Source organism: Postia placenta, assembly GCF_002117355.1.
Source record: "Postia placenta MAD-698-R-SB12 unplaced genomic scaffold POSPLAscaffold_2, whole genome shotgun sequence".
Classification (NCBI taxonomy): domain Eukaryota; kingdom Fungi; phylum Basidiomycota; class Agaricomycetes; order Polyporales; family Adustoporiaceae; genus Rhodonia; species Rhodonia placenta.
The window spans coordinates 1,198,187-1,215,658 of record NW_020169833.1 but is presented as its reverse complement, the minus strand read 5'-3'; the positions used below and the strand labels follow the sequence as shown (position 1 = coordinate 1,215,658).

The 17,472-nt window shown below is 50.8% G+C and overlaps 6 protein-coding genes across 6 annotated transcripts; 4 read left to right on the top strand and 2 right to left on the bottom strand.

The window, feature by feature from the left end:
- Positions 1-793: 793 nt before the first annotated feature.
- Positions 794-2,480, top strand: POSPLADRAFT_1043545 (hypothetical protein; the record flags this gene model as incomplete). Its single annotated transcript, XM_024478339.1, has 3 exons — positions 794-831; positions 1,079-1,484; positions 1,539-2,480. The coding sequence occupies 3 exons, from the start codon at positions 794-796 to the stop codon at positions 2,478-2,480; spliced, it is 1,386 nt and encodes a 461-aa protein (XP_024342818.1).
- Positions 2,481-2,626: 146 nt separating this feature from the next.
- POSPLADRAFT_1133002 (hypothetical protein) lies at positions 2,627-3,463 on the bottom strand (the record flags this gene model as incomplete). Its single annotated transcript, XM_024484285.1, has 3 exons — positions 2,627-2,982; positions 3,042-3,124; positions 3,174-3,463. 3 exons carry the CDS (start codon positions 3,461-3,463, stop codon positions 2,627-2,629), a joined length of 729 nt encoding a protein of 242 aa, XP_024342817.1.
- A 424-nt stretch (positions 3,464-3,887) lies between these two features.
- On the bottom strand, positions 3,888-6,944 carry POSPLADRAFT_1130945 (hypothetical protein; the record flags this gene model as incomplete). Its single annotated transcript, XM_024484007.1, has 10 exons — positions 3,888-4,173; positions 4,229-4,320; positions 4,375-4,569; positions 4,623-4,870; positions 4,919-4,951; positions 5,224-5,285; positions 5,420-5,444; positions 5,506-5,797; positions 5,847-5,919; positions 5,968-6,944. 10 exons carry the CDS (start codon positions 6,942-6,944, stop codon positions 3,888-3,890), a joined length of 2,283 nt encoding a protein of 760 aa, XP_024342816.1.
- A 1,018-nt stretch (positions 6,945-7,962) lies between these two features.
- POSPLADRAFT_1043543 (hypothetical protein) lies at positions 7,963-9,240 on the top strand (the record flags this gene model as incomplete). Its single annotated transcript, XM_024478338.1, has 5 exons — positions 7,963-8,029; positions 8,094-8,385; positions 8,441-8,562; positions 8,713-9,052; positions 9,108-9,240. The coding sequence occupies 5 exons, from the start codon at positions 7,963-7,965 to the stop codon at positions 9,238-9,240; spliced, it is 954 nt and encodes a 317-aa protein (XP_024342815.1).
- A 583-nt stretch (positions 9,241-9,823) lies between these two features.
- Positions 9,824-13,946, top strand: POSPLADRAFT_1043542 (hypothetical protein; the record flags this gene model as incomplete). Its single annotated transcript, XM_024478337.1, has 17 exons — positions 9,824-10,032; positions 10,090-10,219; positions 10,273-10,357; positions 10,416-10,487; positions 10,540-10,613; positions 10,696-10,810; positions 10,998-11,020; positions 11,136-11,168; positions 11,529-11,568; positions 11,763-11,955; positions 12,007-12,136; positions 12,190-12,418; positions 12,668-12,697; positions 13,053-13,202; positions 13,361-13,433; positions 13,496-13,594; positions 13,715-13,946. 17 exons carry the CDS (start codon positions 9,824-9,826, stop codon positions 13,944-13,946), a joined length of 1,917 nt encoding a protein of 638 aa, XP_024342814.1.
- Positions 13,947-16,324: 2,378 nt separating this feature from the next.
- POSPLADRAFT_1131607 (hypothetical protein) lies at positions 16,325-17,156 on the top strand (the record flags this gene model as incomplete). Its single annotated transcript, XM_024484111.1, has 2 exons — positions 16,325-16,952; positions 17,035-17,156. The coding sequence occupies 2 exons, from the start codon at positions 16,325-16,327 to the stop codon at positions 17,154-17,156; spliced, it is 750 nt and encodes a 249-aa protein (XP_024342813.1).
- Positions 17,157-17,472: the final 316 nt, after the last annotated feature.

The window sequence follows — 17,472 nt, the reverse complement described above, 5'->3', positions numbered from 1 at the left end:
CACATCAAGAATTGTTTTACAAATGAACGAGATCATGATGTATCCCAATGGAATATGACTTGAACGTTAGGCTATCCGAAGTCTGAGCAGGTTTGAGGGAGGTGTTCACGCTACTGAGTTATCAGTGGACTGTGTGTGTAACGTTATAAGGAAAATCCCCGGCTTCGATTCGCGCCACCGACGTAGTACATCTATGTACAGTCCAGCGCTAGTCACTTGACCTCGATTTTGAGATGGCTATTGCTTAGTGCTTGTGTATTCGCGTTCGCGTAGTTTCTGGCTCATACTCAAGAATCTTCTAGAGGTCTAAACCTAGTGTCATGGGCCGGTTTGAGTCGACCATCCAACGGTTGGGCTAAACGCAGTGATTTCGAGCATGGCTTCTCCTGATGCGCAACCACCTCTCGCTGAGCGCGGAACATCTGCCTACTTTCCTTCTCTCCTCACCCGCATCGCTACAGTTCACCCTGGACTCCCATTGGACTCAGTCGTCCTCCAGTCTGTACTACTTTGTTTGATTGCGCGTGTCGACGCACCCGCCCTCTCAACGCACACCACGGCAGGTCTGGGATGGGAGGATTCGGCGCCCGCTCGTGGCGAAGCATGGACCTGTGCTAATCTTATTCTGAGAACCAGAGAGGAGGATGTGGCGCTGTTGGTGCACCTCGTCAGCTTGGTGCGCTAGTTTCATGTCTCTGCACACAAAACAAGTTGACGTCGCGGCTCAGATGGTGACCACAGTTTTTGGCATTTCTACTCACAAGCACAAAATCCCCACCCAGAAAGTGGCCTCATGCAAGAACAGACCGCGCCCTGGGCGCATGGGCACGGGTGAGTCTCCCGATACGTTCCTTCGCTCCCTCTTCTTCCGGCGCCCGTCCTCGTCCGTGCGTCGCAGCGCCGACATGAGTGCTCGCGGAGCAACCAGACCACCTCACTCTCCCGCCGCCGCCCACCGCTCTCTCTCTCAGACGCCGCGTCCGTCTCCGTTGCGTCTCTCGAGGTCAATGGAGCGGGAGAGCACCGACGACAACAGCACAGACCATTTTATTGACGGCGTGTCTCTCGCGTCGTCTAGACGCCCCCTCATCTCCGCCTCCTCGCCCGCGTCCACGCTACGCTCACGCCGCTTTCAAGCGGATCGCCTGCTGTTCCTGGACGAGATGTCTGTGCCATCCCCGGTCTTGTCGGACCGGGAGGTCGTCCCGGAGGCCGGTACTGGCGAGAATGACACTGACGATGTCCAGCCACTGCCGGTGCTCCCCAAAGCTGTCGTGGTATCTGGGCTTGAGCATGCATCGCTTCCCGCCCAACGGGCCTTGTGCCTAGCACTTGCCGAGAGACGCCTCATATTCGAGGAAGAAATGGCAAGCGCAAATAGCTGTTTGAACGAGGAAGGTACCTGGAACCTTCCTGACGACTTCATTATGATATATGTGTGCAAAGCAGACGGCCACGACCGACCTGCACTGCTAGGCGCACTGGTCAGTAATAGTTAGTTCGCTCCTGAGTTGCCACACTAAATTCATACATCACAGCTAGACAAATTTGCTATGAGCACAGACGTTGTCATATCTCCTGCAGTCCGCCACGCATACGCAGCCTATCGCGGAACGCCAAGCTCAACCCCACTCGCTTCCCCATTCGCGACTCCGCACTCGCTACCCACACCTTCCGATGTTACATCTAGTGGTCCCCTCCGCTCGCCACCCTCCCGGTTCTTCGCGCTTCCCTCCATGTCCACGTCCAAGCCGATATCGCCGCCTGTTCCGCCAGCCGAGCTCGCACTCCTCCGCGCCTCATCCGCACGCACTGTCATGCACCCATTCCTAAGCGCATATCTGCGCAACTTATTTTACGCTGCGCGCCAGCATCCGCTACTCGATGGTACGCTCCTCACGAGGCGCACACATCGCGACGCAGACGCCTTAGTGCGCGCGTTCCGTGTAATTGCCGGCGACTCGGTGGGGGCGGACCTCCTGCGTGCGGGGTTCGCCGGCGGCTTGCCTGGGGAGGCCTCAGAGCATGCAAGCACCACGAGTTTGAGTACGAGAGAACCCGCGGAGTGGGAGAAAGGCGTGACAGGAATCGATTGGGCGCGGCGCGGCGACGGGGCTAGTGACAGAGAAGCGATATGTGGGAATGGAGCTACCGATGAGCCTATGCCGGTCAATCTGCCATTCCGTATGCCCGCCTCTGAAGATGAAGTGGACCCAGATGACAAGACATCGATGCTCGGGGACACCAACGAAGTCGCCGTGTGGGATGTATCGGAGGTAGATGTGGCGAGGGTGTTCCCTCGAATTGTCTCGCATCATCTCAGGGTGCGTGGGGGGCCTGATGAGGAGATCCTAGGGAGCATAAACTGGCCTGCGGTCGAGCATTTGCCTGACGGGGGACCAAACCCTCGACTTGATGGTAGCGTTTACGAGCGGAAAACGGTGAAGGAGGTCTTAGTGCAGATTCTTGGCGATGTCTGAAATGACGACGGAGTGCCACTTCTAGTATAAGCCATGTAGATAGTAGATCCTGTGATACGCGTCAAAGGGGGTTTTCAATTAGTCAAAGACGTATACGGCTGGCATCAGGTTCACCAGCTGTGAGCAACACAGGAGTACTTTGTACTCTAGGTGGCTGTATCGTCCTCCAGTCTCTCGTTTCCTCTGAACACAACATGCCCCTTCCTCTGGAATAGTGGTAGTAATCGTGGTTTCGGCCGTTTCTTCTCCTTTGTTCTGGGCTTGCGGATCACTCCTTTCAGTCCCGCGGCGGGTACCGTTGGGGCGGGGGTATCCACTTGCATCGCGTCTCCCGTCGATTGCTCTTCCTCAGGACCGGGTACGATAGGTGCTGGCAAAGTTGGGGTAGATGGCTGTATGTCTAGTTGTGCGTCGGGATCAAGCACAGGAGGGGCAGGAATGCGCCGAGACGTCGAGCATGATTTGCATATATAGCAGACTACATGCCCGTGTACAGGAGATGCTGTTCGGGACAGCTCGATAAATGCTGCAACAAGGCACGGGACCGAAACTATCACTCACTTCGTATGCGCACGTCCGCCGTAGTCCCAGATACCATGACAGTGTTGCATTTCTTGCAGATCGTGCGTTTGACACTCGGATCCCTATTCCTGGATGTCAGTAACTTGCGAGGCGTGTACAAAAGATACGTACATTCGGACCGTGGCCTTCTGTCCAATGATCTTCATAGACTTGACGTAGCTCCGGGAGAGGTCAGAGGTAGTCGCAGGATGCCTTTGTTGTCGTCGCATCTCAGTTTTACGCTCTTTACAAGTTAATGGTTCTCCCATATAGTTCGTGATAGGTTCATCGGTTGGGTGGGGCGCGATGCTGTTCAAGTAGGTGCTAGCTTGATAGAGGAAGTTCAGGCGTTGTAAAATATCTCTGTTTGCGACCCCATTGATCGTGACTGTAGAGTCTTGGCCTTTGTTTTTCTTCGCCATAGCTTGATCTATGTTAGCAGATGGGTATACAATAGCATAAAGGAGCCAAACGCGAGAGGCAAGATTAGGGCGCCTATATAATTGCCGATCGAGGAACTCAACGCCTCCCACGCTGCCGATCGCGATTCGCTCATTCCGTCCTGCTCTTTCACATAACAAGTGTGGAGTTGCTTGAGACCTAACATGTTCAGGTGTATATCCATATTTTCTGCAAAAATGCACGCAGTCGGCATTGGACGACAGCAGGTTCGCCCGGCGCTGATCGGGCCTCTGGGACTTGTATAAACACTGAGCCCGATTTGTTGTGAGTTTGCACTTGGAAGACTACGTATACACCTAAGAATGACAGTAGTGACTTATGATACATTCCTCCATTGACGTTCGTATCGTCACGCATGAATGGAGAATCGAGACCAGTGCAGAGCTATGCTACATCAAATTCCATCTCCTCCGCTTGAGGCGTTGCGATGTGCCGTCGAGTGACCATCGCTTGTGGCCAGAGTCCCTTATCCAGCATCATTGCATGGAACGTGCTCCAGTGGGAGAGGATCCATTCTCGAACCGAAGTCTCGCCACCCTCCCATGACGTGTAAATGCACCAGATAATCAGGATACCAACCAGGCCCCAACTAACTCCACTGACAATGATTGATGGCTCGTCAGCTGTCTCGAAGCACTCGAAGGCGAATGCGACGAGGAAAGTCACCATGCTGTGGACGATATGTCAAGCAACCCGAACAAAGGCAGCACTAATGTGTAACTCACGCCCACATGAGGAGAGCGTACGGTAGGCTGTACATGATTGCCAGTGTCTCCAAACCGAGGGTTGGATGCCGCCGGCTAGTCAGGTAATTGAGCTGTGCACAAGAAATCAGGCAACGGCGTAACATCTGCGCGCGACATTGACATACGGCATCCTGCGCCGTGTCCTTTGGCTTGAGGCGGTATTGCCGGATCAATAGCAGGCCAATAACCGTACTGCCGATGCTGGCTATTGTGGATACGAAACTCGCAATTTGTGCGGGAGTCCGATGTCTTGTTCCTGTTCCGGGGTCTACATCGTTGATAGTCATGAAGGATATGTTTGCATTCAGCAGAACAGTAGACTAGAATATATTATTCCAACAAGTGATGAACGACGGATCTAGCGTAGACTCACGAAGAGGACATATTCCTGCCAGTCTGTCTGTAGCTTTGACATGAATTGGCTCCAGGGTATGAGCGTAATAATATTGTCGATCCAGATGTTCTCCAGCGACTTGAGATGGACATCTGGCGCATTGAACAATATCGGTGCAAGAATGGAAATCAACGGCGTTCGATGTTCATGGGCGTCGCTGAAAACACTCTGGTCGCGAGATAAACGAGCCGCTTTCTGTCCATGATAATGCAGGAATCGTTGATGCGCTGGAGGTAGTGTGGGCAAGGGGTCTTTTGCGTGGAGGTAAAACGTACCAAATATGTGCATGAAACGACCTGCAAATAACACTTAGTAATTGTGGACAACAGAGCCATTGAAAACTCGAATTGCTCACCGATCACACAAGCAATGTGCTGATTGCTTCCGAGTTCTGAGTGTTGATATAAGAAGTCCAGCGGCACCGCATTTCATAGACACCTACCTTCGGCGTTCTTAACTATAGCCATCATTTTCTGTAGTTCATCAGTATTATAAGGTATCGTGGAAGTTGGGGATGTCAGCTGGTCTGCTTGGGGCTCAGCATCTGGCCGCTGCCACACAATGAGATCTGGTTACGCACCAGCCGTGGAATGCACTATGATGCTCTGAAGCTCATGGACAAGCTCCTTGGAAGGCTCGTGCCTGAATGGGAACATGTCCCAATGAAGCCTTGGGTATGATTAATGACTGTGATATCGGACTCCTGTACGAGGTCAAGGTTAGCAAATATACAATGGGCGGAACTATGACACGTACGTGAAAGTAGGCATATGTACCAGTACATCTCTTCAATCGCATACCCTTGGCGATCAGTCAGTACTCAACATGTATCGCATGGCAATCGCAGAAGCTTTAGACGTACTTATGTGCGATGCAGAATTTAGACCCTGTAATTCGTCCCAAGGGGACTCGTCGTAGACCTCATACTCTTGCAACCAGAAGAGTGTGCGAGTATCACTGTCAACGAAGTAGTAGCACCAGTGATATTTGGTCAGTCTATCTGGTTTCGTGTTGTCTTCCAGCTCCAACACGAGCTCCATGCTGGGCCCCATCTGAAACTCGAGACCATTCGACAGATGTTGGAGCAGTGCTATGAAATCGTCGATTTCAGCCATAATTTCTGGGTCCATTATGTACGCGTCGGTGTAGATCCGCTGAGTGAGTAGTGAGACATGAGATATGAATCTGACTCAATCTGTGTACCCTTTTTGCATGATAGAAGTAGCGGGCGCCCTCTGGGTGCGTCAAGGCTGTCCACCCATCCGGCACGTCATCGCTTGTGAACATAAGTGACATGAATGACGTCCCTTGCGAAGGCACTCACAACGGGTACGATAGCTGTATAGGCTTCACTACGTAATTGGAGTCTAGGTTCTCTCTGGCGCCTGAGATTGAGACTAAGTAGTATGGAAGTAATGAGATGTCATACATCTTCAGGCCTTTGTGGTATCGTTTGACTTGCAAAATCGGGTATGTCGTCTGGATCCTCCTTGGCTCCACAGGAGCATGAGACGGTTTGTCCCCTGCCGGTATTGCCTGATTGAGTCCACTATGTGTAGTAGACTTATGTTCGGGTGGAAACGATGCAATCGACAGCCGGGACCCACGGTACGAGCCCGCAGGCGAGTCTCGCGCTCGAGACCTAACACGCGACCTCGAGCGCGCACGAGCGCGGCTGCTAGTTGGTCTTGACACGTCTCTCAATACACCTCGGTCTCTCCGATGCAGCGAAGAGGCCCGAGACGACGGTCTGGAAGACAGCGCCAGGTGGTCGTAGCGAGGTTCATGATAGTGGTTTCCATGCTCGCTCAGCGTCGCAAGCCCGATGTCGATAGAAGACTGGGACGCATTCTGCACTGAGATTGAGTACGGCTCATAATTCCCATTACAATCGACAGAATCCGGGTATGCAGTAGAGATTGGCCGGGATGCTGGGCGGCTTGGAACATCCCCTGTGCTGGGTAGCCGGGGAGAACGGTCGTAGTGTTCGACGTGGAGACCTAGATGCGAGATAACGGGCTCTTTACTGCAACATATCGCTCCACGTTCACCTCCTTCGCCCCATTTCGCTCTTTCAACTCTAGGCCCAAAGTCTACGCCACAGTGAACGTCTTTATCGGATTGTTTGCGATCGTCACCTTTGCGCTTGCGACTGCTCTCCCAGCCCAGTCTACGAATATAGAGTTTGACGAGTAGCCATAGCCATCGCAAGCGTTCGTGTATGGCACAGATAGGACCGCACGAAGACAGCAGAAGTCGAAATAGCTGCGAGCCCACTGAAGGGCGATCTGTCGATGGCATATCTCTGAGAAGGCGTGGCAGTCCACAAAGCAAGGATTTTAGATACAATGACGGTAGACGGCTATTAGTAAAAAGTGCAGCACATGTGGATGAATGAGTGGAGGCAACACATGGTAGTGTGAGACACGATAGTCAAGGGACGGATTTAAACTTCGGTGGAATCTTTAGGCAGGTATGGGTCCTAGCAGCTTCTTTCAAATTCGCTGTGTATTAGATATTCGAAGTCTTCTGTTGATGATGATAAAATCATATTCTTTCGCCACTAGCCTATTGACAATGCAAAGAAACGACCTTTTCACAACTTGTAAAAGTTGTGCTGGAAATTCTTTCATTGCCATATATGGCAATCGTGACCACGGCTTTGACGGATAAACGATCCGAGTTCCTTTCTTGTGTAATGAACAATCTGCAAGGTACAGACTCGTTGTCTGATCATCGGTTGCATATTAGGTCTCTGTGAGCTACATAGCGAACACAAACTCTGGAGCGAAAGAAAGCAAGACTGGTAGAACCGAAACAATCAGGATGGCTCAACAGCGTCTAAGGCTTACAAATTTGACAACTGATTCGTCTCCGCTTTCATCTACTTGGTACTCACGTCTCATAGACGCCTCACAAGGAATGCAAGATAATCACATGTCGAGGAATGTTTATTTCAGTAAGGCCGGTATCGCTGACCAACAGAAAACCATACTTGTAGCATGATCAATCAAGATACGTACGCAATGTTTCGTAACACGATGTGAGTCTTACATCGTTCCGGCCTTCCCTTCGATCATACGGCCTGCTGAGTAAGATTTCCGATTGCGGTCCTCTCGATGACCAAGATCCTATACAGAGATCGATCATACATACATCGTTCCGAGTTAGAGTTCGAGTATCTTGTGGATATGCTGCAAAAGGCGCTAAAGGCGGAACCTGGGTATATAACGGGACCTGAGTGCAGTCGCAATCTTGCATCTCAGAACTCATTTTATCTCTACAAACCTTGTGTTGGCGCATATTCACCCTTTGCACAATGTCTTTACAGCTCGCTCCCAGTGCCCAGTATAATGTTGCCATCGTGGGTGCGACAGGTGGTTTAGGTTGGTCTATTGTTGCGCCTCTCTCCGATTCTCCCACGACCCGTTGACACTTATTGTTAAATAGGCAAGGAGGTAGCGAAGGCGTTTCTTACCCACTACCGGCCTTACTTCGCCAGCATTGTCGCCGTCGTGCGCGATGCCTCGACCGTCGCTGCTCGAGCACTGGCCGAACAAGGGGCAGAGCTCCGTCAGGTCAACAGCGCTGAACCTGTTGTCTCATTTGCCGAGGCATTCAAGGGTGTGGATGCCGTTGTCAATATCGCGAACGCTGCGGCTTCCGTGGACTATCACAACGCTATATTCGAAGCCGCGCTGAACAGTGGTGTGAAGGTGTACTTCCCGTCAGAGTTTGGCTCGTAAGTGCTTTCTTTGTGCCGTGGAGGCTACTTTCATGACCTCTTCGTCTATCAGTGATCTTCGCTGGAATGACTTCCCGGGTTGGGACGATGTTAGCTGGGTGCAGAAGCGAGAGCATCTCAGCTATGTTCGTCAGCTCTCCGGAGGGAAAGTTAAGATCGTAGCGGTGTCTACCGGTATGTTCCTAGAAGGTTCTCTCGGCGTGAGTGGCAATGTCTTGCACTAATGCCGCTCTACTGACATCATCATGAGGACTTGCAGCCGTGGCGTGAGTACTGTTGTCGGATGAACAGGTAGCTTACGAGTGCTAACAATCGTGTCTACAGTGGGATTCGATACGGCAAACATGACGTATACTGTGGTTGGCTCTCCTGACACTAAGATTGCGCTCACGGCCAAGCTCGATATCGGCCGCGCTCTCGCAGAGCTCTCGCTGCTCTCCCTCTCCCCAGAGTCTGCTTCCCGTGTCCCCGACCACGTACGCATTGCCGGTAACAATAAAAGCTATCGCGAGGTGCGCGACATCGTGCAGAACGTTCGGAAGGTACTTGGTGTACCGTCAGACGGCGAGATCGTGCTCAAGACCGAGGACTACGAGAAATTCAAGGCCCTAGTACGCGAGGAACAGCTCAAATCTCCCTCTCCACATCCGCTTCGTCACCTCATGTAAGCGTCTCCTTCGTCTACGTTAGCCCACGGTTCACGATGACCTGCTCGACAGGCTCCTGAGCGCCGAGGGAAAGATGGACTTCTCTACCAACGATAACGACCTGGTCAACCCGGGACAGAAGGTATGGAAGTGGAAGTCTGTCACAGACTATATCCAGGAGGTTGGAGGGAGACCCTTCTGCTAAGTGTGTTAGCATCTTGTAATACGGCCCGACTATCCTCCTTGTCAGAAGTTTGTGCAACAATTGATTTATCACGATATCGCTGATGTAAATTAACATGCTCGCGTTAGCTGAACCAGCCTTTTGGTCTATGGACTTACTGTTGTACGTGGAGAAGTGGATGAATGGTAGTGCGGGAATTTCGATCAGCATCACATGACGCTTGATCTGTGGGTCCCTGTGGGTCCTCCCTGATTCAGCGGCGATTGAAAACGGAGCCTCCTACTCGCATTAGTTATACGTCTAAGGATCTTTATGTAGTATCTCAATCGTATCACCATGCTCTGGCAGATCTTGCATTCAGTGACTCGAAGGGGCTCAACTACCTTGTTGCTTCTCGCACTCTGTCTGCCAGACGCTAGCTCTCGAAGGGCCATGTTGCCGAGTCATCAATATGTTCCTCCGCTGGAACCTTAGAATACAACAACATCGTATCCATGCGACGCTTTTATGTCACCCTTTATAACTCCCACTCCTTCTCTCCCGGAGGACCATAATTATCCACACCGCTCTTACTGACATCCTTATTGTCGTCCTCGCGGCAGCTATGAGTTTCAAAGGGCTCTTAGCTGGCATCTCCAAGACCACCAAACGCCTCTCATTGAAGATCCTCACCCGGTCCAAGCGCAGAAATCTCTACCAAAGTCTCCTCTTTGAATGTGATGCTCTTCAACGAGAGGCCGAAGTTTTGATCGAGCAATGTCGTCTCAAGCTGACTCAGCCCGAATTTAACGAATGGAACACTGTTCTCGATGTGTAAGCAAAAGCTGCTTCTTACTCTCAGCGCATGCTCCATACTCAAGATCTGTCAAGGTTGAAGGCAGAAAGAAAGAAACTGATTCCTTTCTCCGGATATGGATCGAGGTCGTCAGCCGAACTTGCTGGCATCTCTACGGCAGAGAGTTTCAAGTGCGATGTCACTACTTTCAATCAAAATTCACATGTGTGTACATGCCCAGGTGCTGATTGCGCATGCTTCTAACCTACGAGTTCCAGGAGCTTGCACGTCGTTGTGAGAGTCGAAGAGGTCGTCATATCGAGATGTCTGGTGAGGATATTGGTATCGAGGGTGAACAAGAACGTGAGTTTTGACCCGGAGATGGCTAGTATTCCTTTCCTTTGGTTGAAAATGTAAACAGTACAGCAGGTGGAGGATAATTCCGACTTTCACATTTCCAATCTGGCCGTATCAGAGAAGGAGAAATTACGTTGTGAGTCCCATTGCTTTGAATATATGCATAAACTGAGGTATATACCTGCCAGCGCGAAGCGCCCCGGTCAAGACTTCGGTCGCCTTTGACCTCAAGGACCAAGAAAGACGATGTGAGGCAGTTCTGGTATGCCAATGTCCAGTCTTCGCTGAATCATTCATCCGCAGCGCGCACAGACCCAGTTGATATGAAGAAGACTCATCTACAGGCTACACGTATGATTGTTCACACTCCCGAGAATGCGCTAGGCTTGCACTTCAACGGAGGGCCCGATCGTTTGCAGCACAGTGCAGTCTACTCATCAAATCGAACAATCAGTCTCAGTGAGTCCTTGCGTGTATACGCGGGTATACAGAATCTTTTCTGACGACCATTACCTCTTCCCATGTACTATCATAGAATCTGTGCTGAGTAGTTTGTTAATGCCAATTAGGCGGCTTAGTGGCCAGTCTGTCATAGGCGACGGTACCAATCCGCGTATAAAACGATTATCTGGTGGCTGACTTCTAGTCGTAGAATACAGCGAAGATCAGGTAGAGCTCAATGCTGAGGATACCTTGTTCCCTTTACTGTTAGGACAGGCTATCGACGAGTGAAAGCGAAGGCTTTGTGATGTCTAGTATTGCGATCATACTAATCACCCTCCAGAATTGTAAGAACCAGTTGGGAATGAGTACTTGTGTGCGTTGTGTTCTCGCATCTCAATTTGCGCTTGTATATCTGCGATCAAACTACCTTCGAGTACTATGTGTATCACGGCCAACAAGAGAGGCCTCTGTCCTGTCGCATACACAGATTGATTGGTCTAGTCTGCCTGTATCAACGCGATCATGTGTCACACAAAGCCCTTGTCCTGTGCGAATGCGTCCGTGGAAGATAACACTCCGGTCTCACGGCTGTTGATCCGGAGATGCCTGCTCCATATATAACAAACACTGCGATTGGATGCATGACATGACCATGTTGCTATGCGATGACGAAGTCTTTTATGGATCAGGTATCCGCGGATACTTGTTGTTCAATCATGTTCACACCTTGAAGACAACACTTGTTGTCTCGACCATCACTATGGCATTCGGGTGTGCGTCGTAAGTTGTTTGCCCCTACAATTCCCAAAGCTGAGGACATACCTTGACATATGTGACAAGCTTGTCAATCATCCTCTATGAACTGAGTGCTAAAAAAAGTTCCACATTCTCAATGCCATCATTGAAATCCTGGTCCCTCCTCTGTACAATTATACTGCACACATCCCTCTATATCCGATGCTTGCAGACATACCAGCATTGTTCACCGCTTCTACTCTGGTCGTCAGGCTTAGACCAAGGAGCTCGTTGAAAATAGATTACCAGAGCCGCCTTTATGAAGGCGACGCCAACCTAAGTGAAGCCTCCGTACATTACGCTGAGATTCAAGACACTATCAACAATCAGCGAGAAAGAATTGGATGGAGAGCACAGTTCGATAGGTGCGTCGCATTTGTTTCCTGGATGACGTTCGCAATCAAATATACGTGCAGGCTGCGCATAGAGCGAGGCCAGCTCGCGATGGACGTTTTCACTTACAGGTCCGCCAGGGCCCAAGCTGATGCACTCGCTCGTGCAGAGCGTTATAGGACCAATGCAAAGGAGCTGAATAGCACTGTCACAGTGAGATATCCTGCCGATAATCGATTGTCGACTCAACAGACGCTCTCACAGAGGAGGCGTACCACCTTGCTCTCGCGTCCACAGCCGGTAAATCCACTCCCGTGGCGAGTTCCACGAGCCACATATTCAACCACCATGACGGGCCCCGTATCTTGTCTGTGTACACGAATAATTCCCTGGACGTTTGGGCTCACATGGAGAAACCAGACACAAATGCCGTTCACAGGGTACCTACATCCAAGCTCACAAACTCTATCATCCCTGAATGCGATGGTTACACAGGTACGTTCATTAACAAATGCTCTTTCAAGGACGATATACGGATACATGACTCACAGCAGTTATTAACTATAGCCCGAAGCCGAGTACTTCGGTGGCCCTCACTACGCAGATGTTCCAGTCGACGCTCATGCTTCCAGGCGTCACGCGTACCACGCTCTAGTATGAAATGATGTCCTGTGTCCTAAACTCATCGTTCCAACGTCGTCTATCTAGACCCCAAAATGACATCGTACGCACCTTCACTAACAGAATCACCAGAGCCGTTAACATATCCCGGATGTGCGTGCTCAGTTCACTTGCTAAGTGGTGTCTCGCTAAGCTGTCCTCACGATTGAACTTCTAGTTCTAATTCAACGGAGTTGGAGATAATTTTTGTATCCAAGTCTTTACCAAGTTCCGTTTTTGTCTGTTGAGTTCTGCAGTATCCTTGGCTGCATATTGCGTTATGAATGAGGAAAATGGAATAAGTTGAATTGCTTTACCTTCTGGCTTTCCGATTGTCCTTCCACGACAACCAATGTCCCCGACAAAACATCGTGACGCTATCCCAAATGTCAGTATGAAATAATGTACCGCTCTGTATCTTGTCAGGTCACTCATAAACAACTGACTGACTTTGTATCCTTTTTTGAAGACGATATCCCAAGAGCAGTCGGCGCTTTGACTGCGGCCGCGGCGGCCAACCCGATGAACTTCTGTATCTTGACGATACCCCGGCACGCACCGTCGAACCTCGACGCTTCGCTCTGCGAGACACATCTTTCGACCGACACGCAGAATGCCGGTAAGTCGCGTCTGTGAAGGTGGGAACGCGCATACCAACTGAGATTTACTCAGGGTACAATTTCACTGTCGATGAAGGCATCGCTATGGTCCAAATGAATGTGAAGTGTTTTATTCTCATAATGTGGATATTGACTCACCACCGCCGTCATTATCTAGGGAGGCCCCCAGGCTCCGACGGGCGGATGCACAAGGTCTTGCTCGTTATTTGGATTAACCTCCCTTCGCACAGGTCCCCGGAACATAATAGGGTATGACAATGTGTGACTCGCGACTTCCCCGGAAATGCTGAAGTATTCACCTCCCCACGCGGAAAGTCCAGCGGGGAGAAAAAATGAAGGAAAATATGGATGATGCTATCAAGGAGGCCTTCGGCGACCGCATTGAGAAGATGTATGTTATGGATAGTCTGGCGACGGACCCCAAGATGCTATAGCACCACACTAGTGACCACCGTCGCAGACAAGGCAAGCATTGCCCTCAGTTGCTGCGTTGTTTAGTACATTGACATAGAGATTTGACCGACCTCCGGCAAGAAGGCCGACTTACCTCGTTCGGGAGTATAATGGGACAATGTTTGATCAACTTCTTTCTCAACAGTGGCAAGCCCACACGTCCTTCGTTTGTCCAGACCGCCGCCCGCAGATACACAAAGCTTGTGGAATACGTCTTCTGGAAGAATAAAAGGAGGACGACATTCGACCAAAGTCACCCACCACTCACGTATGCGCCAGCCACGATTTGATGCCATCCGCCTCCTGCATATTGATGTGTCAGTTGAGCTCTTTACATAGCAGGCCGTCCAGACCTCCTGATAACTGCACTACACCATCCTGAGACGTTGGAGCTCACATACTTCATAAGGACACCCATCATTAACCACAGCGATTTGTCCGCATTTGTGGCTGGCTTCGCCCACTCGTGGCCCACTTGCTCCCGCTCGAGATATGGAGAGGTCATCAATAAAATAATGGGATCATGACCTAAGCACACAAGGATCTCTCAAAGCAGAGTTCCAGAAGGTCAGCCGTGATCAATTGCATACTATAACTTGATGTGTGCTTACCTCTCCGCCAGAAAAGTGCCTGTTGCGGTCCCAGTCGCAATGAAACTTTTTCGACCTCAGGTTATGGAGGCATTTCTATGTCTTTTCAATGACTGCTCTCCCGCCCCCATGCTCGGCCGATTTGCATTGGCTGACAAGCTAGGGCTGAGGTCTCTCTACAAGACCAAAAATCCCCTTGATGTGAATATACTCTCCGGACAAATCCTCAGAATCAGCACCTCCCCATAAATTGAAGGTGCGTACAGCCACGGCTCGCATCATATGATCTGGATACTCACATCACAAGAAGGGAGCGCGAAACTCAGGAACGAAGAAAACAGAAGAGCAGGGCTCCCAATGAAAAGCGGAGTGTCCATGCAGCACGACAGCTTCCACCTCGTCAACAGGATGGACGCTCAGGTACCAACACAGCATGTGTAACGCATGCGGCTTACATCTGTCTGGGCCACACACCTGTAGAATCAACAGACCACGTCAAACCTAACCACATCTCATTCGCAATCTTTGCCTCAGGCTGTAGCTGCACGTCGCCGCCCCGTACAAAAAGAACCACCGCCGGCAGCCTGTAGCCTCCAAATTACCTGATTTCATCGAAGATGTCCTTGTAACATCTACACTCAAAGGCGACAGGGACGTGCTCTTTCACCTCAGCTCAGCTGCCCGCCATATGAAGCGATGAGTATAGCGGCATGGCCTGATACGCACGCACTGAACTCCCAATACTGCGAGCGTCCAGTAGGACGTCAGACATCGGGTTGTCTGAACGTCGTACGATAGTCGTCGTCGTCGACTAGCTGCAATTTTCCGTTGTTACTTGCATTTTTGTCACAAAGTAAAACGTGTCGATTGGAGTACGAGAAGGGAGATTCATAATAGCGCGGGCCTACACTGAAGAGTCCGGCGAGCGCTAATAGCGACCATTCGGATCGAGATTCAGCTGTATGTGCTATCGCGCCACAAAGTCAACCTCGTGTTTCGCTTTCGCAACCTCCATGCAAACATATCGTGATAGCACTGCTGTCCTCCGATTCCAATATCGCTGCCCCCTCACAGCACTGTAGTGCGGATGCATGACATGAGTAAACCTGCTCCTGGTAAGCACTGACGTACAACTTCCATAGAGGCTACGCACACGCTATTTACCAGTGAGTGTACGTTCCTTGCGGCACTTAACAAATACTGGATCAGGTTGAACAAGATAGATCAGATGCAAATAATTCATGAGAAGATATAGATATGAGCTTCGGTATCTGCCAGGGCCCAGCGATTGCACTGCACAGCTAGACGGCAGACAAATTATGTCGTTCCTGGACGGTTCAGGGCCTATGAGAAACATGGAGTCTCAGTGTACTTCACGTTGTCTTTGTCTCTGCTCCTTACACAAGTGGGCAGTCTAAAGGGTGTACGCTGCCGCACTGGTCACACAGGTTGTTCGGTACCGAGCGGAATAGTCACTTCCTTGTCATATTTTATGACCATGGGCGGCCATAGTGCCTTCTGAGCTATCCTATTCCCTCAGCAGAGGAGCACGATAGGTTGACGACAGTACCCGATATGGGCAGATCCTGTACGTCGTGATTTTGTCTTTGCGTATAACAACCTCTCTACTTATTTTTATCGAACCTCTTGTTCTGTTGCAGGAAACAACCTGTGCCTTGTCTTAGTCAACAATGAAGCACTTTCAATTAAGATTCCACTGATTCGCCGCAAAATGCTCCGCCCATGATTCCATAGTTCCCTATGAAACCAGGGCTCGCCCAATTTCCTTGGAAAATTTCACCTACGGACATTTTCAAATTTACCAATCGCACCCCATGTGGCCCACAGGATGTCTGATGAAGGTCATCTGATTGCTCCAAAGACGACCCTATCAGCACAGAGAAGGAGAATCTACTTCTAAAAATTCGTATACTATGGCTTTGTGGGTCCTCATGGATGCCTCATGTTGCCACTGCTGACTCGGATACCTCGAATACATGATAGTCTCACCATTTCAGCAATCTATATAAACCCATCAGGGTCGCATTCTCCCCTCCCTCCAGCTGTCAGGTACTACGATGGCGCAGCCAGCACACTCCACCCACGAGACGTATAACAGTGAGGACGCGGATGTCGTCATTCGCAGCGCCGACGGCATCATCTTCCGCCTACACAAAACGATACTCAAGCTCACATCCCCCATATTCAAGGACACATTCTCGATCCCCTGTCCCAGCGCAGCCGATGATGGCGAGGAACGCATAGACGACCTCCCTGTGGTGCCCATCACCGAGAGCAGTGTAACATTCCAAGCCCTCCTACGCTTCGTATACCCTGGCGTCCGCCAGTTCGACTCACTCCCTACGGAATATCTGACTCCCCTGATCAAGGCAGCGCGCAAGTACGAGATGCTCGATGTGGCAGAGCATCTTGAAGGCATCCTGACAGCGTCCATCCGATCGACACCACTACATGCGTTTGCCATCGCCTGCCATCTTGATCTCCCCGAGATCGCTCGTGCCGCTGCTAGACAGTGTGTCCATGGCAAGCTCTGGCCGCCATCACCTAGTGTGCCCAAAGAGCTACAGCTCCTGCCTGCATCCACGCTGTATCGCCTTCTGTATTACTACGAGCAGTGTTGTTACACAGCAGTCACCATCGCTACCGACACCGCGGGCACGCTGATTGCCATTCCACCGCCGGAGGGTACTACGACCCAGGTTGAAGCTTGGGGCGAGGTCATCACGAAACCCAGAGTTTGGGCTTGGATAGAATGCAACAACTGCAGTCGGGACGGAGCTGTTCCTCGTGAGAAGCCGAGGAAAAGCAAGAGCGTTCGTCAGCCTCAGAGCACTCAGAGCACGACCCTGTGGTGGGCAGAATATATGGAGCGGGCCGTGGACGTATTAGCCATCACTCCTTCCGGCTCCGTGGTACAGACAAGCGAGATCTTGGGTCCTGCATTCCAGTCAGCGGGTGGTTGCAAGATTTGCGGCCCCAGAGTCTACGAGGACTTGTCTGACTTCAGTCGGCGATTGGGCGTGATGATTGACCAGGCAATCGACAAAGTGCGTTATACATACCTCCCGCCTTGCTCATTGCGGCTGACTCTATGCTTCCTGCAGATTGAGTTCCGTCTGGATGACATCATGTAAACTGTATTCGTCATCGTGTCGCAACCTCCGACGTGTGCATTCTTGCAGCTCTTCATATGTTCTTGGTTTCA